At 39.7% G+C, this 22,193-nt stretch overlaps 1 protein-coding gene across 1 annotated transcript in view; it reads right to left on the reverse strand.

Annotated features, from left to right (window-relative positions):
• Positions 1-1,917: 1,917 nt before the first annotated feature.
• LOC123970439 (complement C3-like) overlaps positions 1,918-22,193 on the reverse strand; it is a 22,375-nt gene continuing 2,099 nt past the window's right edge. Inside the window, exons 3-25 of the mRNA XM_046048483.1 lie at positions 21,566-21,705; positions 20,961-21,173; positions 18,276-18,339; positions 17,336-17,425; positions 16,999-17,199; positions 16,710-16,785; positions 16,407-16,566; positions 16,129-16,224; positions 11,073-11,223; positions 10,692-10,777; positions 9,272-9,349; positions 9,032-9,187; positions 8,840-8,902; positions 5,689-5,770; positions 5,496-5,544; positions 4,116-4,206; positions 3,841-3,927; positions 3,638-3,749; positions 3,405-3,494; positions 3,067-3,159; positions 2,884-2,967; positions 2,283-2,427; positions 1,918-2,102 (exon numbers count right to left, since the gene is read on the reverse strand). Of these exons, the coding sequence (XP_045904439.1) occupies positions 1,958-2,102; positions 2,283-2,427; positions 2,884-2,967; positions 3,067-3,159; positions 3,405-3,494; positions 3,638-3,749; positions 3,841-3,927; positions 4,116-4,206; positions 5,496-5,544; positions 5,689-5,770; positions 8,840-8,902; positions 9,032-9,187; positions 9,272-9,349; positions 10,692-10,777; positions 11,073-11,223; positions 16,129-16,224; positions 16,407-16,566; positions 16,710-16,785; positions 16,999-17,199; positions 17,336-17,425; positions 18,276-18,339; positions 20,961-21,173; positions 21,566-21,705 (2,552 nt within the window). The 3' untranslated portion in view covers positions 1,918-1,957. The remainder of the gene's footprint in view (positions 2,103-2,282; positions 2,428-2,883; positions 2,968-3,066; positions 3,160-3,404; positions 3,495-3,637; positions 3,750-3,840; positions 3,928-4,115; positions 4,207-5,495; positions 5,545-5,688; positions 5,771-8,839; positions 8,903-9,031; positions 9,188-9,271; positions 9,350-10,691; positions 10,778-11,072; positions 11,224-16,128; positions 16,225-16,406; positions 16,567-16,709; positions 16,786-16,998; positions 17,200-17,335; positions 17,426-18,275; positions 18,340-20,960; positions 21,174-21,565; positions 21,706-22,193) is intronic.

The raw sequence follows: 22,193 nt of genomic DNA on the forward strand, positions 1-22,193 counted from the left end.
AAAAGAGAACTCCACCCTGAATACACAGTCTCTCAAACTGTCTCACCAGTCCAGCAGCATTTTCATGTCATGTCCACTTGGAACTAAGGCCTGTCCCACATACCTTCGTATCAAGTGAATGTCTGGGTCTGCCACATCAAGAGTCGTCGTCCGGTCCAGTTGCTGTCACAGCTAATGTAGCGACTCCGGTAATATTAGGAACAGTTGCCTCTGGAGGTGCTGGGTTATGGGGAACCTGGAGACCACATCCTCATCCGCTGGTGTCCCAGCTCTGTACTTCACCTCAAACCGTTGAGCCACCCAACGCTGCTCTACTGCCCCCAACTTAGCGGACTGCAAGTGGCCCAAAGGGTTTTTGTCTGTAAACACCACAAACTTGGCCCCTGAGTAACACTGAGTATTAGCTGGCCAGTAGTGAGTAAATGGTCAGGTGAAAGATACCATAATAAAACTAGTTCACATAACTGGTCACACACTAACGTGTCATGGTAGCACCATATTGTTACACGCTGCTGTTAAGTGCAAGTGTATGAGATAGTGTGATGTGTAAGAAATTTGTAGAATGGTGTCGTGTATGTGTATTTTAGGTTAGTGTTAAAGTGAATGCGTGTTTTGAGTTATATTATTTTGTTACATATTAGTATTTGGAGTTAATTCAACTTCTGTTATGTGGAATATCTGTTAAATAAATTTTGCACTTGTTTTCCCTATAGTAGAATGTTTTATATATTGTATTATAAATATATTATAATTATATTGTATTTGTATAGTGTCTTTCTAGTCTTCCGACCACTCAAAGCGCTGTTACACTACATCGCATTCACCATTCACACACTTAGCCCAAGTGCTCAAACAGAACATTCACACACATCCATGCACAGATGGAATAGTGATCGGGGACAATTCAGGGTTCAGTATCTTGCCAAAGGACACTTTGACATGGAGCCTGGAGGAGCCAGGGATTGAACCGCCGATCTTCCGATTAGTGGGCAACCTGCTCTACCACAGCCGCAGTATACAGCAGCACTGTATATTGTCAGTACGGTTACATCATTTGTTGTTTAATTTGTGGAATGTTTAGTATTAGTTTTACATGCACTTTAATCAGAGAGCTGAAGATAATGTGACAGATTGTGTGTGATTGTAGTCAAAAATAAACGAACTCTGGCTTGAGCATGACACTAACTTTGATCCTCTCTCTATCAATCCACAGTGGCTACACAGTGCTTCCTAGCCTGTGTACCATTTGCTGCCGGTTCAGATTCCCCCTAGGTCTGGTGCCTATAACATTAACATGTGTTGTGTTATGGTTTCACAATGATGAAGACAACTATCATGTTTTTCCCCAAATGCTGTACAGATTTTTAAGAATTCTATTATCTCAAATGGCTTGAAAAATAGTACGTTTAGCTGCAGTAAAAGGAAAATCAGTCTGCATGCCACGGACCCCTCTAGGCTTGTGCTAAGCCCCGAATGTTTACAGGATCTGCCTCCGCCCCCGTCTTTGACTATAGTCCTTATGCTAGGACTGTAAACTTCAGTTTGTGACCTGACCTGGAAACTGGAATCGCATAATTGGAGCACTCTTCACGAGGATGTCAGTCACAGCTTCAGTTCTCTCAACGCATATTCATTCTCCCACATAAAGTGTGACATTTCTTAATATTATTATTAATGTAGTCCTCTTGTGACTTTTCATAGGCGACAGCACAATGGAATTGTATATTGCATGTTTACAATATTTTCATAATTTTGATAATTTTGTTAGCAATACAAAAATCAGGCATTTTGGAAATTTTCTTTAATCTGTTTTTCCCCAGGTATGGGTACTGAGTTCATTATTTTATTGATACCGCACATCTACTAAATATTAACTTTGTAATTTGCAAATGATAAAACAGAATACTACAAAATAAAAACAATTTGAAAATAAGATTTTATTTGCTTATATCCAGTTTCACTTGTCCCGACATCCAACAAGTGTGTACTGTTGGACCATGTCCTCCATGCCCAAACAAGTAGACCTGTGTTTCACAGTCTGACACTCTGCTTCTGTGGGCCAGTACTCGATCCAGGTTCTCTCGGCGAGTACGTACTGATACCTGAAGAGCAAATTGAAGAAGTGAAAAATACATATCTGCAACATGTTGGAATTTATCAAAAAAGATGGCCAGAGAAAATCATGACCAAAACAAAGTTGTTTAATTTCTTAAAAAATGCTTAAATTCTGACAATACGAGGGGAACAAACCCACCAGACATACAGAGACACAACAAACTTACGATTGACTCCGTTCGTCTCGGTAAATATCTTTGGATGCGCCCATGATAAGGTAGTTTTTGCCTTTTTTCAAATCTAAAGCCGATCTGCAGTGTGGATAACTGAGGAATGTGCGCAGTTTACCCAAAGGACCCACATCATTATTTCCTGTAATTAAAATATTGTAGAAGAGAGAGAACATACTTAAAGGGAAACTATGGTATATTATAAACTGGGTTTTATTTTTGCAGCTCTGAGCATCATTTCTATCAGTTATGACAACAAATTGTTGAGTTTTAGGAGCATAGCCACATAACAAGGTGGCCAGAGCTACAATAATAAAAAGATAAACTTTAACTTTCCTTGAAACGTATTTAGATGCATGACAGCAAGTACAGTTCAAAAACTTTACTTTTGAATTCTCACATATTTACAATCAAATCATGACTAAGAGCTCAGTTTTTTTGTTTCTTAAGTGCCCACAAAAAAACTTAAAGTTAAAGAAATCTCACCTCTGAGGTATTTTACAGAAAACGATTATGGAAAGCAAATGTTTTGGCATTTCAATAGTTCAAAATTCAACGGTAAATAATTGATCAATTTTCAAAGGAAATAAAAACTCACCTTCTTTGGTGACTTCCAGTACTCGCATTGTGTAAATGTCAGTGGACAAGCCGTCTGTAAATTCTTCCAGTCTCACTTTGTACACTGAGGACAGAAACGTTTCAGATTGTTAATTCACTTGCTCCCTTGATTACTTATTCTCTCAATTTCTCACTCGCACAAAAAAGCATACACAAGCCTTACCAAAATCTATTTTGCTGTTCACTTGAGTCTCACAGGCCTTAGCTGAGCGCTCATCATTGCTGATGTTACCCTTCTTCTGCATACTGCAGTTCTCTGGAAATACACAATAGGCACAAAGTAAATAACAACTGCTGACATGATTAAATACCGTAAGCACATGAGGATTTGTGTATGTGTATGTGTGTGGAAGGGTTGATGAGTAGAGTGCAGCTGTATCTCTGCCACAATTTAAATATGTTATTGAGTTATTCTTTAGCTAGACGGTTGCTCTGATATACAGGATCATACAGGTGCTTGTTGCTTAGTTTAAGTCTTCAGTTTGACATCACCCTGTTTACCTTCAGCACATGTGCATTCATCATTTCTACAGAGCCGCAGTAGCTGTCCATCTCTCCTCTCTGGGTGGTAGAATTTCACACACTGTGTCTCTGCAATGAGACAGAAGGATATTGTGCTCATTGAAATCAGGCATCCTTATCCACCCTGCCATATACACTGAAAACCTACGGTCTTTTATGGTGTGTCAAACAGGGCAGCATACGTTATTTTTCTGGACGTCTTTGAGACTCACTGTTTTGATGGTCATAGTGTTCATAGATGGAGACAGCAGCTGGTTGTAAGATGCCCACTTTCAGTTTCTGATGGATCCTAAAACTGATCTCCTCTGGTCCGGTGTGAGAAACCTGTGGAGAGATGTAAAGCAAAGGTGAGATTAAGAAAGGTTAAGAAAGACTGAACAAAGTAAATAGCACAAGGGGCAGGAAGGTGTTTTACCTTGTCCAGGTCAATGATGAGTGAGCCTCTTTCTGACTCATGGTCCATCTTATATTTTGAAATAGTGCGGGCACGTCCTTTGGACAGCTACACACACACACACACACACACACACACACACACACACACACACACACACACACACACACACACACACACACACACACACACACACACGTCCATAATATTTGCATGTTTGTGTCCCGACATTGAAACATATCTTGTTTTTAGTACCCATATACAGAAACCTTTAAGCTTTTGTGTGAGTGTCTTACCAAACTCAGGTCATTTGTGTTAACAGTGAAGCCAGTTAACAAGCCAACATCCAAGATTGACTTGGTTGCATCGCGCTCCTTGTCTTTATACCTGTACAGAAAAAAAGGCCTTTATCAACTATTAAAAGACATAATGGTCCCCGGGCTGTCCACTGCTCCTTGTACTGAGGATGGGTCAAAGACAGATAATTAATTTTACAATACTTATTACTATGTATGATTGTGTATGTGAAAATAAAAACTGGTTCTGATGACTGCTGTAAAGCGATAAAACTGTACACTGCTATAAAGCAAATGTTTTAAATATTATTCAAAATAGTTAACAAAACCAAAATTTCCAAGGATCTTGTAGTGAAACTGTTGTTTCTGAGGTAAAAAAGTAAATTAAAATCATTTTTATGTCAACATAGATGAGAACTCTTAAAATTGCTTAGAAATATGGAATATTATGACTTGGACTGTGGCTTTTCCAAGAGCACCTCTGCCATAACCATGCGCCAACTTCCAGATAGCAAGTTGAGTCGTGGTTCTAACTGCATGATTGTTTTGTTTACAGTGAGCGGCTGACATAATTTAAATATGTTGTTAACATGATCATGACAATCTGTTTCTCATTACTGATGTTGTCAGCTAGCTAGCTTGCTAATTGCTGCACTGAGGTAAATTATCCCGTTCCGAAGTGATGAACGACGACCAGCCCTGTAGAGTAGGCCAGTGAAATCAATCCTGAGAATGTGTCACAGTATATAAAAAACTGAAAGAAAAAAAATTGTAGGTCTATCTGCTATTCCACAGTACTACAGGACACGCCCTCTGAGCAGTCACAGTTCAGGCACAAACACTTCCTACTACTAGGAAAAGATTATGCTTCTGGTTAAAATAAGTATGTTAATTCAGAAGGTTATTTCAAGGGGTGTGTCGTGTAGTCTGCGCGACTGATAATCAAAATATCTCTGATACGGGCGCTGCCATCTTGTGCTGGTAACGTCATTTGGAGATAGAGTCTGCTCAGTAGTAATTGATGTCTGGCCCATACACCCATACCTCTCCAGAACGAGCAGGGTACAGCTGTAAATTATGACATCAAACTCCTCCTTTATAACATCAAATAACTAATTAAAACCAAACTAAAAATTAATTTGTGAACATACACCACTGTGATAAGAACTATCTAGACTTAGAGATATGTGATGAAACAAATGTGTACATAATACTACTACATACATATGTACTTTGGCATTAACTTGGAGGGGGAGAGGTTTATGACTTATAATGCAGCCAGCCACCAGGTGGAAATCGACATGTTTTGGCTGGTTAGAAAATATTCAGTTTAAAGCCATTTTAATGCAATGTTTGTTGGTATGATTTTATTGTACTTACAAAACCTCTATTCTCAACTTGTATATCTTCTCATCCTCATCCATTTTCTCTGGAGGAAGAAAACATTAGATGAACATAAAATTGCTTCTCACAAAAAACTTGGTAAAAGGCTGGATAGACAGCAGATAACAACACAAAATAGAGAAACAAAAGCGGACCGACAGATATAAATAACAACAAATAAAGAAAGTACCTGGGAGGAGCTGCACTGACATGTTAAACTTCTTACAGTTTCCCTCCTTTTCTTTAGGCAGAGCGTAATACAGCGACAGCATCTGTCACATAGATAAAACTAAATCTTAATATGTATTAAGATAATATTCAATTAAATTTTATTTATACAGCGCCAATTCACAACAACAGTTTTCTCATTGCACTGTTCATATAGGGCAGGTCTTGACCGTAGTCTTTGTGATATTATTTACAGAGACCCAACAATTCCCAAGGAAAAACTTCCTTTTAAGAGGCAGAATCCTCGAGCAGAGGGTGGGCGGCCATCTGCATCGACCGGTTGGGGTTGAGAGAGAGAGAGCGAGAGAGCGGTAGGGGGAAGCAGACAACACAATATCCACAGAGAAATACAGACAGTAAATGTAGTAGTGGTACAGACTATAGATAATAAGCATCCATCTTAAAAATAAAGTTCACACAAGGTAAAAAAAATAAATGTCTATATTAAGGCATTAAGGCAGATGATACACAACCAGAGGGCCAGCTCTATCAAAAGGCAAAGACAGAGCTAAAAAAAGAGCGAACAACCTGTGCTCTTACTGCAAGACAAAACCTTCATGCACTGTTTTATTTCTTTTATGTTTTAATTAGCACTAGCTAGCTAGTTACGTTTGTGAGATGGCCGAGTGTGAATCATGCAAACTTACAGTTTTGGAATTGAAGGAAAGTATCGCTGGTTTGAAATCCGAGCTTAGAGTGAAAGACAAACTTTTTCTGGAGTTATCCACAGTCACCTCGGCCCAAGCTAAACGCTTGTCAGTCCTGAGCTCCTTTGGCTATGGCGGGGGAGTATTGACCTGTCATGATGGCTGGACCACCATGGGGCTTTATGGTGATCCCACCATTCCTTGGCTTGGCTCAATTATTGCGGATGCCCCAGTGTCTATGGCATCCTCGGCCCACGGCAAAGACTTGTGGCTCCTCTCAGGAGCAAAGCCTAAGGAGTCTGCTACCTTATCATCTTCCCATGCTCCAGTGGAGACAAATTTATCTGTCAGTGAGAGCAAACCAGATGCTTCGATGTGTTCAACTCCACAACACGGGGCTAAGAAAGGGGCAAAGCGCTCTCCTCCTCCTATGACTCTGGACCTCCCGCTGGCTAACAGGTTTGACATTCTGGATATGCAAGAGTTTCCCCCACTGGACAAACACCACCATCCACCAAAGAGCAAGTCCACCTCCTCTTCTCGCCGCAGGTTGCTGGTAGAGGCTGTGACCAGGAGAAGATCCAGCAGCCTCACTGGGCTGCGGACAGCAGGTATTTCCCTTGCAGAAAAGGTCGCTGGTCTGAAGACAGCAGGGAATTTTCCTGCTAAGAAGGACGCCGCCTCTGTACTGCCGCAGCCTCGGGCTGCAATCTGTCCATGTGCGGCTGCGGTAAGACAGCCTTTCACGGTGCCTCCTCTGATCCATCCTACATCGCTATTAATTGGGGACTCCATAGTGTAGAATATTCACTTTGCAAATGCAATCACACACAGCTTTCCTGGAGCTACAACCACGGACATCATTGATAAGCTCCCTGACCTCCTTGCCTCACTCCCTATGTCCATCAGGAAAATCATAGTCCATGTTGGCACAAATGACACTTCACGTCAGCAATCGGAGCTCACAAAATGCGATTTTAATCGTCTCCTCGACTTGCTCAATAGGAGTGGAAAGTCTATGTTCATCTCTGGCCCAATTCCCACTTAGTTCCGTGGATTTGGTCGTTTTAGTAGGCTTCTCAGCCTTCACACCTGGCTCCAGTCTACCTGTTGACACCACTGATCATGGCATCCTATTAAACAGACTGAGGCACTGGGTGGGGGCATCTGGTACTGCTCTGAACTGGTTTGCGTCATACTTATCCAATAGGAAGTTTTGTGTCTCTATAAATAATTTTAAATCTTCTTTCTCTACCACCAACTACGGTGTGCCTCAGGGGTCAATCCTTGGACCTATTTGTTTTCTATATATATGCTCCCTTTGGGTGATATCATATGCAGGCATGGTATCTCCTTCCATTGTTATGCGGATGATACACAGCTATACCTACCTGTACAGCCCACCGACCTTAGTATGCTGAGTTCATTACAGGACTGCCTTACCGACATAAAACATTGGATGTCAAATAATTTCCTACAACTTAACTCAATAAACAATAAAACAGAAATCCTGGTTATAGGTCCCCAACATCTCTGCAATCAAATTCTGCTCTCTTCTGGCTACCTGCTACAACACGTGAAGCCTGATGTAAGAAATCTTGGCGTGCTATTCGATAGTAAGTTATGCTTTGAGCGTCATGTTTCTAAACTGGTCCAGTCCAGCTTTTACCACCTTAGAAATATTGCAAAAATAAGGCCTATTTTAAATGTTACAGATGCAGAAACTGTTATACGTGCTTTTATCTCCTCACGCATTGATTATTGCAACAGCCTCTTCACTTGCCTTAATCAGAAAACCCTAAATAGATTACAGACCGTACAGAACTCAGCTGCTCGGCTCCTAAATAGGACAAGAAGATATGATCATATCACCCCTGTTTTAGCATCATTGCACTGGCTCCCTGTTTGTTTTAGGATTGATTTTAAGATTTTACTCATTACTTTTAAGGCTTTTCATGGCTTGGCTCCTGATTATATTTTAGATATTTTAACTCCGTATGAGCCCTCCCGTGGCATAAGATCTTCTGGCAAGGGCCTCTTGTCTGTTCCTGGAGCCAGACTAAGAACAAAAGGTGACCGAGTATTTGCTGTCAGGGCCCCCAGGCTCTGGAACGACTTGCCTGAGGAAATTAGGCTGGCAGGGTCGGCTTCTTCTTTCAAATCTCTTTTAAAAACTTACTTTTACCGGAAAGCATATCCAGATTTTATCTGAGCTGCCACTCGTTTTACTATTCCTGCCCTACCGTTCTTATCACTTTGTTTGCTTGTCTTATCTTCCTTACCTCCTACTGAACATATTTGTTATACTTTATTGTAATCCTTGTTCTTATATTCTGTATTTTATCCCCCTGTATCTTTTACCCACGTGGTTATTTGTTTTTGTATTTTATGTGTGATTTGTTGTGAAGCACTTTGTTTGGTATACATCAATAAACAACAGATCATCAAGCAATATATTTAACTTACTGTCAGTGTTGCTTCTCCTGTGCCTGTGGCAGTCACTTTCACATTCCGGTTTATAAAATTAATCTGTGGGAATTCAAATATCAACACACACACACACACACACACACACACACACAGGGATCAATAGAAGAAACATACAGAAAGATATGAGCCACTGTGAGTTTGTTTATGTTGGTGGGAGTGTGTTCTCACTTTAGATGTTCTCGTGGCATAGTGGTTGTCGCTGTTGAAGTTGTACTTGTCAGGTTTTGACCTGCCTGGCAACAAGATGTCCACATTCAGATCAAACTCTGGTCCTTTATCACTGGCCCAGTACTCAGCTATAGCCTGGTACACTATTATAGTAGCCTGAAGAGAAAAAGAGTGAACAGTTGAGAAAGGTGATCAATGGTTTGAGGCTGATATATAGAAAGAATTAAATGTGTGTGTTACCTGAGTTGATCCATAGCCTCCACCCACTCTCTGCTGTTTGTTGAACCATCTCACAACAGGTCTGGCTTCTTCAAAGGCCTTTAGAGAGATTAGATTTTTTTTTTGATTATGGCAAAACTCCTAATCCCGATTGTTTTGGTCAATATTGAGATCATGATTATTTAACAAGATTACTAATTCACTTTGGAAACTTCATTAATTTATTGAACTTTTAAAATTCAGTGCTTCAAGTTCAACTCTAAATTTTAAATTGCCCATATATTAAGAAATTTAACTTCTGACACGAGATGCAGTTACTTTATCCAACGGTGAGTAAGAAAAGCAACACTTAACATGCCTGGTTTGGCATAAGTATAAAGAACATGTACATTTTAAGCTATGAGTAGAGAAAAAGTCAACTAGTCAAAGTAGGCTATATTTGCCGACCCATTTTAGCACTGTGCAGAGAAACATTGAGATAGATATATAGTAATCTGGTATTACGTTAGAAGACACGGACACAGTGGATATTTTACAAGCATGGACCAGGTAAAGCAAGGCTTAACACACCTTGTTTAGTATAAATATAACTAAGCTATGAGTTGAGGAAGAAGATAACATGGCTGTCGCTTTTTACCAGTTAACATCTTGGCTTCTGTTTGTTAATATAAGTGTAGTTCTAATACAGTAACAAAAGATGTGAGTGCAAAGATTTTGCAAGCGCAAGTTATGCATACCCTGGGGGCTAAGCCCCCCTGTCTTTCAATCCTAGTGACGTCCCTGGCTTAAGCTAATAATGGTGACTAGCAAGTTATAGCAGTTAATCTTGGCTCAAGCTGAACTAAACATTAGAGCCTGACTGAGAGTGAGTTTGGGCCTTTAGTGAGGGGCAGGAGCCACCACTGTAAAGGAAACGGGTGCCCTGGATTTATAACATAAGACAAAACCAAAGCGTCACTGAGAAACGGAATACAGCTACATAATTGTTTTATCATAGATGGAAGCCAAAATCGTAATTTTTAATGATCAAATTGAAAATAGAGAAACTTTTGTTATAGCTGTTACAGTATATAGCAAAAATACAATTATCGTAATTGATGGTTATACATGGTTCCATGCCAATTTAGATTTGTGGAACACTTTTTTCTTTTCAAAATCACATTTGCCTTATACAAGCAATGCACATTTAAAAGCATTTTAAAGCTCTTTTCTTGCTGATGGATTACTTTACTCAAAAGAGTTGTTTTACTCTGTACTGTACTAAAATAAATAAAAAGTCTGCTTAGAAGGACAATAGTTAATTATCAGTATAACTATGATGTTCTTTGGAAAATGGTCAGCAATACTGTAAAAGGTCTGTCTTTACCAACCTTCTACCCTTCAGTGTGGTATCATGAAAGTGTCGGTGACACACAGATACAGATAAGAGAGACATGCTCACCTTGGTCTTGACCAGAGCAAGAAGAGCGTAAGCTGTGGCCTCCAGTGTGTAAACACGTCCCCTAGGTACCTGCCAGTGGGACAACTCTGAGGAAGACACAGACAAATTGTGGCATTTCTACACTGTACTTGTGACAAGTCAAGATATATAGTACGCAAACTATGTAATAGCAAGTTTACAGTACATCATAAATATTGTTGGCATTTCTGTGCTGCAAACATAAATACTGATATACTGAATCTGAAGCTAAAGGTAATGTATCACCTGGGCATTATTATAGGTTATTGTACATGTTATAGTCGTTACTGTTGTTTTTATTAATCACTATTCAATTATACTCTGTTTCTGAACATGTATGTGAATATTGTTGTATGAAGAGACCTGGGGAAGCAAACTTGAAGAGGATCTCCTGGTTCAGTTTGTTTTCATTGGCCAGGGCATATGATGTCATTGTAACAGCATATGGGTTGATGAGGCTGGGCAGACGCCTCTCCAGGTAGGCCACTGCTTTGGCTATACTGCCTGGCAGACTCTGGACAGAAGGAAAAGACCAAGAAAGGATAGAGGGAGAAGAGTCTTGGGAGAATTTCACTGCAGTAAAATGAGTGAAAGTACAGTAGTATTATCTACTGGAACTGCTGGAGCCTATTATGTACATGTACAGGGTACAAAATGAACAGGTCACCAGTCTATCACAGGAATAATCAACATGCTCTCATATCTGAAATACAAAATTGCTCAATTGTCAAGGACGCCAAAATAACATATGTGAGATCATGTGACTCCTCGACAGCGATGCCAGTGTAGTTTCTAGCGCTGCTTACATAGTCTTCTTTTTCAATAATCTTATCATATTATTGCACCTATGACCTATTGACACCATAAACATCTCCACAACTAAAGAATCTCGTAAAAGGGAGGTTGAACTATCACCCTCCAAGAAGAAATTTAAGGACTCCTCTATCTCTGGGGAAGAACTTGATGTAGCTATTGCTAATGGCATAAAGCTAGCCCTTCAGGAACAACAAAGTGCTCTGGATGGAATCGTGTCCTCTGCTATTAGAGAAGCAGTGGACTCTATCCTGGCTCCTGCACTGCATGACATACACACAGATGTGCACAGGACTAATGAAGATTTAAAGGAGGTAAGCGGTGAACTTAAATTAGCTACAATTGCTAAGAGAACCCAAGATCGCGTTGACTCTGTCCAGGCGACTGCACGGGAGGACAGACGATCTGTCATCGATCTAAAGAAACACCTAGACCAGCTCACGACAAAGTTGACAGATCTAGAGGACAGGACAGGAGAAATAACATAAGACCAGCTACCTCAGAGCTAATCTTCCCAAGTGGATTCCATCGTTGGTGGGTCGAGATGTAGACATCGAGCGGGCACATCGGGTGTATGGTGGCCGGGAATCAAACTCCAACAAGTCACGCACCCTTATCTTCCGACTGCTACGGGCAGGACAAGCGGCTATTCTCAAAGGTGCATGCAAAGGATATTTATGATATTATACTTTTACCACTGATGGGCTGCTTCTCTAGTGCTTCTCTTTCTGGGGTCTTGGGTTTTAGTGTTTCAGGGGTGGCGTGGATGGAACTCTGGATGTTTGGGCTTGATGTTCTGTTTTTCCCAGGTGCTTATATGGAGGGTTGGGCTAATGGGCGTTATATGGGGTGGTACTATTACATTATTGTTGTTTTTAAACTATTGTTTTTAAATTACTCTATAGTGTGAAGCACTTTGTGTATGTATTTGTATGAAAAGTGCTATATAAATAAAGACTGATTGACTGATTGATTGCATAGAACACGACAGAAATACTACTTTGAATCAGAGCGCCAAGTCTCCTTCTAGCACTTATACTAAAAGATTGTGAAACAAAGGCACATATCGCAGCTTTAAGGACAGCACATAACAAAACCACAACAAATCTCAGGGCCAATAATAACACATTTGCTACATTCTTTGAATTTTTTTTTTTTAAATCTGAGATTGATTTCAATGATGCCAATTATGCTAGTTTTCTTGATAACTGGAGCTACCCTGTATCTCACAGACCGACCATGATTGCCTGGAGGCCCCATTAGAGCTGGAGGAATTGCATTAGGCTCTGACATGTCTAAATAAAAACAAGTCACCTGGCTTGGATTGCCTTCCACCTGAGCTATATTTGGAATTGGGATATGGCGGTACACTTATGCTTAATTATTTTCAATTTGCAATTGAGAATGGGACTTTTCATAGGGACCAAAAAACAGCTCTCATCACTCTACTTTAAAAAAAGGTAAGGAATCTCCTGGAGTGCTCCAGTTTCAGGCCAATATCCCTAATTACGAGCTATCTTAAGATATATGCTAAAGCACTATCTCTACACCTAGAAAAAGTCATGCATGTGTTAGTCAATGAGGATCAAACAGGATTTATCAAGGGCCGCTTTGCATCTGATAACATGCGATGATTGCTACACATTATAGATGCTGCAGTCGCTTTATATGGGCAGTGTTGCAACGTTTTGGATTTGGACATAATTTTATACAATGATCAAGATATTATATGATTCACCTTTTGTAAGTGTTTTAACTGGTGGCGTAATCTCTCCCCCTTTCCCGTTGCAGCATGGAACGAGACAAGGATGTCCACTTTCACCACTTATATTCTGTCTGTCCCTTGAACCTCTGGCGCAAGCCATTAGGCAATCTAGAGCTTCACCTACGATCATAATCATCAGCATATCGTTATCTGCTGATGATATTATTTTGTTTCTAGATCACATTGACAGCTCAATTCACCTGATAATTGAAGAATTTGATCAATTTAGCGATCTGTCAGGTTATGAAATAAATCGGATGAAGTCCGCCCTGATGCCACCAATAATACACATGTACAGGGTTCTATCCCCTCACATATTCAGGTTAAAAACACTTTTGTGTATCTGGGCATTACAATTCATAAAAACATATATGAAATAAGCAGTGGCAACTTCAATACTGTACTAAACAAAATAAAGTACTGTTGGCTGGTCTCGCTGTACCAAACTTTGAACTCTATTATTGGTCGTTTCGAATCAGGCAGCTCAGCTCCTGGGTTCACATAGGGTCCACAACTGCATGGAAGGATTGAATCTACTAAAGTGATGCCACACAGACTGCAAAGTATTCTGTTCTCTAGTATAAATACTAAAATAGTTAAGAAGTTTGGGCCCATCATTGCAAACTCTTTACGGGTGTGGAGGCAAGCTGAATGTTGGATAGGAGGCCCACTTAAAGCCCCCCTCCAGTGTATTTTGACATTTCTATGATTTTTCTAAGTCATTTCCTTACAATGTTGATTACCCACATAGTTCGCCAAATAGTTTTTGACAAATAATTTTGTGCTCAAAGTTGCAAAAGTTGCAAAAGTTGCTTAGTTGTTAAAACGGGCTGGTGATGTATGACTATAGTAATTCCATAAGTCATACGTCATTCTCCAAGCTTGCGCAGGCGCACTGTCATGCCTCGTTAAAAAATTGTCACGCCTTCATGCCTCGTTATATCGATAAGAGTATGTTAGTGTTGTCTATACTGTACTTTGTGTCTGATTTTATTTTATTATTATTATGTTATGGTATTTTTGTACGAGTAAGCACAAATCGTGAGCAATGTACAATCCTGAGTCGAATTCCTCGTATGTGTACACATACCTGGCAATAAAGCGGATTCTGATTCTGAAACGTAGTGGGAGTTATCGTGTGCAGTGTGTGACAACACCATCGACTGTATGATTGATAACAGCTGATCCGCGCACATTAGTTTCTATCATTGGTAAGTAATAGCTACTCCTGCCAGACAGTAAAGTGTACTAAACTTTACAGTGTAGTGATGTTAACACAGCATATTGTTAGCGAACACTCCAGCCGGCCAGTTTTTGGTTGTCATGGTAATTGAATATGTCCGACTATTACACCCCCATTCTCTGTTTGAAAAAGAACATTAACCAAAAACAGCAGTTAAAACTGGACAGAACACTCCATTATGGCATAACCGGATACTATTATGTGGCAGATGACCATTCTCGCAGCCTTCTTGGTTATACCTGAGAATAAATGAGTTTGGTATGTATGACGTCCAAGGTCTTCGTTCCATCCAAGACTTAAGAACACAGTTCTCTCTCCCTATGTCCTATGTTATTTAATTTCAACTAAGAGCAGCCCTGAAGGCATAGGGAATTCCCTGGAATTTTCCCCTCCCCTCACATCCTATGTTACGGTGGGTTGTGCCACTACTGGGCAAATCCTCTGTGTCCATGATATATAATAAACTAATTGAATTCAGAGCAAAGAATTTGCCAATCGAAGCCATTAGTAATAGGGAGCTGAGAAGCTTTAATATAACTCTATCTTGGAACAGAGTGTGGTCCAATCTTAGTATGACTTCTTAGAATCTGGCGCACCAACTAATTTGCTTTAAAACGATTGACCGAGAATACATTACACCCTATAAGAGATTTCGGATAAGATTACAGGCTACATTTGACTGTCACATATGCCACACTACTGCACCTGGAACGTTTCTACACATGTTCTGGACCGGTCCTGTTATCTTTCAGGTTTGGTACCATGTAAACTATGCTCTATTGGATATACTTGATATTGCTTATGTTCCTAATCCTGCCTTTTGCCTCCTTAATGATGGCTCTGATGTTACTTTGAAGCAAATTCAGTACAAAATGGTATTTGCAGTGTTTAACCCTGAAAAGAAAACAATCATTGAACACTGTTTTCCCTTGATAGATGTATGAAATAGTTCATGGTCCACAGCCTTGTTAACATAGTCAGTCTGGAACATACTACTGCACGACTTAACAAGGCTTGGAGAGCAACTGTAGAAGCCTGGAAAAACTTTTCATCTAATCTTCATCGTCATTTGTTGAGGGACTCTATTGCACGCCTGCCGAATTATTTCACTGTAATATAATTGTTATGCTCTTGTGATGTAAGGTATTTTCATTATACCACTGCTATAACAGATGTCCTTGTTCTTGGATATGTCTGTATCCACCCACCACCCTCATATTAATAAAAATGTTGATCACAAAAGAACGTGTGACTCACTTTCTCGTTTGCTCTTGTCATACTTGTTACGGCCACTAGAGGTTGTGGTCTAACAATAAATGTAAATAGGGTTCGTCATAAGCTGCTTGAACAATCGACCTATACAGCCGTTTCTCTGGTGATCAGCACATACTCTACATTAACACTCATATTCACACTGGTAGCAAATTTAGAGTGACCAATTCAGTAAGGTGAGAAAACAGTACTGCCTGAATCTAAAGAAACCCTCAATCACTGAGTTGACAATTAATGAGAAAAGAGGCAGGATTCTCTCTGGTCCCCTGATAATGACAGTGGTAAGGCGAGGGGAAAAAAACATTGTATGGAGGTAAGGTACTCACATTAACAGTGGCAGCACACTGTGTGCGTGACTCCTGCATGGCAATGAGGCAGAAGGCCGTCATTGAGGAATCTGAATCTGTGCCGAACACATCACCCTACACATACACACACAAACACAAACGTGTCACATTATCATTACTATCATCAGTATTCAGCCTCAGTTTATTCATACAAGATGGTAGCCACTGACATGTAATGTTTTTTATTTTTATTTTGATATGGTCTTTTGTTTAGCAACAGGATGAAGAATTGATGTTAATGAAATCAGTACACGCACAATCATCCCTTCATGAGCCACCGTTCCAACTTCTCTAAACATGCCATTAGATTGCTGTGTGTTGAGAATCATAAACTTCACAGCATCACAGATGTTGTTGCTTGGCCCTGCCACCAGATTGTTGGCCATGGCAAACACCTTGATAACATAGGCCGTCAGCCTTAGAGAAGAGAGGAGAGGAGAGGAGAGGGTGTTCTAGTTAAGTTCCGTTTATTTGAAAAACACCCACCCTCACATAGTCAGAATTTAAGAGGGAGGATGTGCAAACATTATCAGTTCACGATGCATTCTCACATGCCTCACCAGGTGCTGCTTTGGTGATCAGGATGTGCAGCAAAGGATCCATCAGTTTTTTGGTAAGCAAGCTGATTCTGGTAACCTAAATAAAACAAAAAAAAAAAATCACAACCTGTGCACTGAATCTTATCCACTCAAAGCCAGTTTGAGTAGCACTTTAAAATTAAGTAGTTGTACTGCTGTCTACCAAAATGTGTTTCTTGACGCCACTACCAAAGTCAGTGAGCTTCATATCTTACAAATAAGGGATTTAAACCTGCTATCTCTACTAATAAATGCATTTGTGTGAGCCCACCGGTGTAGATGTGTTGGAGGGCTTCTGAACGTCTCTCAATGTCCACAGGTTCCCACTGTTTGGTTTTGTCCAAATACGTGGTTGCAATGACAGGCAGGGTCATGTGGATCATGTTCTCCTCTCCACAGCCTGAGGGCTGGTAGATCAGACTAACTGTAGAGTTCCCACTAATCTCATTCTTCAGCACATTTTGCTTTCTTCCTGCAAACATTTCCACAAGAAGTGAGGTCATAATTTCCCACAACAAGGAAGAACAACAGTAAAATCTATACTAATGCAGAGTTTATACTACAGACACTTACTTACTTAACACATACTATGACATGACATAGCTCACCTGTCACAGAGATCTGTGTGCTAGTAGGAGTGTTCGGAACAAACTCTTTGTTAGGAATTCCACTGTTCAAAATTTCAACTTGTTTACCATCTAAAAAGTGGAAAGAGTTCACAAGGTTTGACATTAATTTCATAACAGATATGGTAACTTTTTAATTAACAGGCCATTAATTACATACAAATAACAAAAGTTAATTAATGTATTAACCAGGTAAAATCAATGGTGCAGGTTCTGTACACCTTCAAGCCAGTAGCCTTGTGACCAATCAGTTGGAGCTACGTTTTCGTCCTCCAAGAGGTTGCATAGCCTGTGTTTAACTCTCTAGCTCTGCTACTCTCTGAAACATGAGACAAATTAGGTAAGTATGCACTTTATTTCCATTGTGATTTGCACTTTGTTCGATTCTTTGTTTGGAAAAATTAAGCACAGAGAAGAAAACCAAATACCCCATTTTTATGTTATGGTTAAAATTTAAGTATGTTTTATTTAATCGTTTATCATTATTGTCATTATTTTTTCTATAATTTTGTATAATATCAACTGAAAATCCAGAGGGGAGGTTTCACTATAAGCCCTTGGGGGTTTCTTACCTCTCCTGCATAATTCATATAGCGTATTTTATATATACTTTTATTTGTCTTTTGTGCTACTAAATAAAAAAAAGGAAAAGAAAAAATTCTAATTCACAATCCTTCCTGCTGTAAACTATCCACCCTGCTGTCGATGTCCATTTTGGTGTACAATAGGGCCTTTACTGGTGGACCTTTATTATTCTGCTTTCATTTTACTCAGTAATTAGGAGTGTTTAGTATAGTGGTAGGAGTACTTGCATTGTTACTATGTTTGGTAAAACTATGAAATGAAATTAATGGCCAGTAAATTAAAATGTTACAAAGGATATTACTAAATGATTTTCCATACCTCAGCAGAGTGAACTCACCTACACCATTTTTTGCAGGGTCTAAAGTCACAATCTGAGGAGATTTAACCAGTAAACCTTCAGGCTGGAAAAACAACAGTTAGGACAAACATCATGAATCAAAACTTTTTTTTAGGAAACTATAGTTATTTATCTTTGGTCCACTGAATAGCAAATAAAGCTAAGGTAAATAGTGAAGTTTTTCACCACTACTAGTGCTATGGATAAGGTTTTATGAGTGAGTCTCTTTTAAAATTTTGTTCCATGTCCATGCATGAGGATGCACATGCACCTGCCCAAGCACAATGGGATGCAATAAAGACATTAGACATACAGTGCCGGTAACGTAAGAAGTGTAGCAATGCTGCACTAAAGATGGGGAAGAAGAAAACTGCAAACAAAATTTAAAATATAAATAATAAAATGAAATATCTACATCAGCTTTGTTGTGTCACAGTGTTTCATCAGGAATTGAATACATTAAATATCTTAGTTTTTTAATCGAAGCAGTAAGCTCCAATTCCCTCTCGGTAATTTTAGCTCCTAATAAAAATCTCCTGAACGATGAAGATGAGGGAGATATTAATAAATTAGACCACAACCATACTCTTCTGGAAATGTCACTCAAATCATATTTGATGAGATAAAGAGAGATGAGATAGGTAATTGAAATTTGTCATTTAAATATTTACATTTTTTTGACATATTTAACATAAACCAACAGATAAAAATTAACACAGGGACTCAGGAATAGAAAAATATATTATAATGCAATAATTTACAGTATTTTGCCATCCTGAGAATAATAAAATTAAAGTGTACTTTTCTGGGGTTGCCCTGCTAGCCCAATGGTTTGGTGCATACTGGATAACCCTAACCTCTTACCATTCCTGTAAAATTCGCCTAAACCGCCTATCCAAGGCATACCCAAAGTAAACTGAAAGCTGTTCACAGTAAGTGCCACAAGCATTGAGTAATATAAGTTTGAACACACTTTTTCCTTTCCGCCTGAAAATGTTTGCAAACAGATGCATGCTGACAACTATAGATCGCACTTATTCACTGGGAAACAGAGTGGGGCCACAGCATGAAGCCTTACCTAGTCCAAGTTCAAATTCTATAGCGATGCATCAGAAAATTCGTAATTTACCCTGTTTTTTCCGAAGGTATGTTGTGTAGTTTTTTTTCAAAAACAGTAGCAGTCCCTTGTTGGTAAAGGACTGCTGCTTCATCGTTTCATATAAGCCGGCAGCTTTATGCAGATGTTTTTTTGTGTTTTGACCATGATCCAGAAGTAAAGATACCCTGCTTCGAGTCAGAACGGAAGTTGTGTGACGTCATGTGAAAAGGGCCTATCGAAAGGTCACAGTTCAGCAGCCATTTAGAAATCAAGATATTGCAATTGTTTACATCCATACTACAGTTAATACAGTTATAATGAAATATTAGGCGCATCTTCCGGCAAATATGAAATTATGCAGCAGCAGTGCCTGGGTATTAACGGAATAATGTGTTTTGGACAAATTTGTTGTAATGAAATCAGTCGGCAGATTACTATGAGGCTTCATAGGCGAGTTACATCAATTTCAGTAGGGGTTGTAGCCAATTCTGTGGTCTGGTCTGCTGCCACACCGACTACGGGTCGCAACCCCTAGGGGCGCTACAGATAGTGGTCACTGCCACACCAACCACTTGTCGCTGCCTTGCTGCCAGGCTACCACGCGGACCACTGCTCGCTACCACTCTGAGGGAAGGCCTCAACATTTATAACACCTTCTCTAATTAAGTAGTATTTCTACTAAAATGTCTACTACGAAATCGATTACTTATTAAGTTGTTACTTGTCAAGGAACAAGGAAATTACTTGTCAAGTTATCAGTCTTTTATAAACAATCTCTACTGGCCTGGAAATTAATAGATAGTATTTTATTCAAGCGCATGACTGCCGTTGCTGTTCACTTGAAAAACACCAAAGTATGAAGAAGACATAGTGAACCAGACTTAATCTTTTAATTTGGAACCAGGCGGGAGGGCATGAGACGAGACTCCACAGTCTTGGTCTGCTGCCAAACAGACAATGTGCCAATCACAGTGAAGCAACAGCAGCACAACAAATGGAGACGGCTTCTCCAGGAAATTATATCGCTGTCAGGCACCAAGTATGAACACGCAACACAACAGATGTGCAGCCAAAGGCAGATGGTGTGCATATTTACACTTATTTAGCACAATGACGATAGATATAGTGATAAACATTAATGATTTGTATTGTTCTACATCAATCCAACGCTATATATGTCATACTTTTAGCATCTCATGTCATAAATACACACATTAAATCATAATTGTTTTTATACAGTCCCGTTTGCGTAGTAAATACATGAAACTTGATAAACCAAATTCTCCCACATAATCAGAAAGAATACAAAGTTATAACTGAGCAGTCTGATGTGTGTAGACTTGTAAATAGTTATTTTGTAGCAGACTGGTGTTCCTTGCAAGTTATTTACATAAAGTAAACACAGTGGACAGTTATGCGTTATGGCACTGCGTACTGGCGTGGCACAGATTTAACATGTCTGTCCAGCCGCTTTTAGATTGCTGCAAGTAATTTATTTACAGATAGCAGCTTTCATACATCATCATGTAATTATGAACAACAGAAGAAAAAATCTAAATACACTGAATGGAGTGTCTTTCTCTTACCACCACCTGCAGCATCTTCACGATTCCATCAGTGAGTAATGAGTCTTTAACAGCTGCTTTGACCTCAATGCGGTATTTTCCCTCCCTTGTGGGAATAATGATGAACGGTACAGATCGTGTGGTTTGGCGCCCAATTTTGACCTCCTGACGATACTTTCCCTGTTTAGAGGCTGCACTGCACACATGAGCCTCCTCAATCAGATCCACACGCACCTTGAGACAAAGACAAAGATGGAGAAAGGGACAGAGGTTGGTGTAGTTGATCAAAGATCAAAACCTGCCATAGAGTGGATTGATTCTGACCAATTCAGGCACTCTTTGTTGTTACCTAGAGAATAGCAATAATGCTATTTCTGTCAATTATAAGGATCTAGTTCCAGTACTGACTGAACAATGGGTTCTAAACAATACCCACTATGAAAAGTCAAATTATCCTGTGAGAAAAATAAAGTAGTTACTTGAATAGATATTGCTTCTTGTATTATTTGTATTCATCCTCTTTTGAGCCACCCATTGTATAAAAGTCTAATGTTTTATGCCCTTTGCCCTGGATTTGTTCACGAAACATATGGTCCTATTGGATTACTTGACTGACCCAGACTTACTGTGGCAGAATCAGGGCTGTAGTTGTAGAGGACTGCCTTGATTTCAAGCTGCTCTCCACGGACAGCAGCATATGGCAGCTTGAGCTCAATGAAAAAGTCCTTCCGGACAATTACTTCTAATGGTTCAGCCACACAGATACCTTAATAAAAACCAAGAAAAACAAACAAGGCATGAAACATAGCAAAGGAAACAATGTAGGGCTGGCTCTTGGTTTAGAGGTTAGAGGCACAACTAACAGACCCTATCTCTGTTTTGCCTTTTGTCTCTAAGGTGTTAGAAAAAGTTGTGCTTGACCAACTCCAGATCTTTCTAAAACGCAATGATATTTCTGAAAAATTTCAATCTGGTTTTAAGTCTGCTCACAGTACTGAATCTGCTCTGCTGAGAGTTTTAAATGACATCTATCGTTCCACTGACACTGGTGACTCTGTGGCTCTTATTCTTCTGGATCTGTCGGCAGCTTTTGATACGATCGACCACTCCATCCTGATATCCAGACTAGAATGTGATGTGGGGCTAAAAGGCATCGTCCTCCAGTGGTTCCAGTCTTATCTCTCGGGTCGTACTTTCAGAGTAAAGCTAGGAAATTGCTCATCGTCTGTTGCGCATCTAACCTGTGGCCTTCCT

Source organism: Micropterus dolomieu, linkage group LG04, assembly GCF_021292245.1.
Source record: "Micropterus dolomieu isolate WLL.071019.BEF.003 ecotype Adirondacks linkage group LG04, ASM2129224v1, whole genome shotgun sequence".
Classification (NCBI taxonomy): domain Eukaryota; kingdom Metazoa; phylum Chordata; class Actinopteri; order Centrarchiformes; family Centrarchidae; genus Micropterus; species Micropterus dolomieu.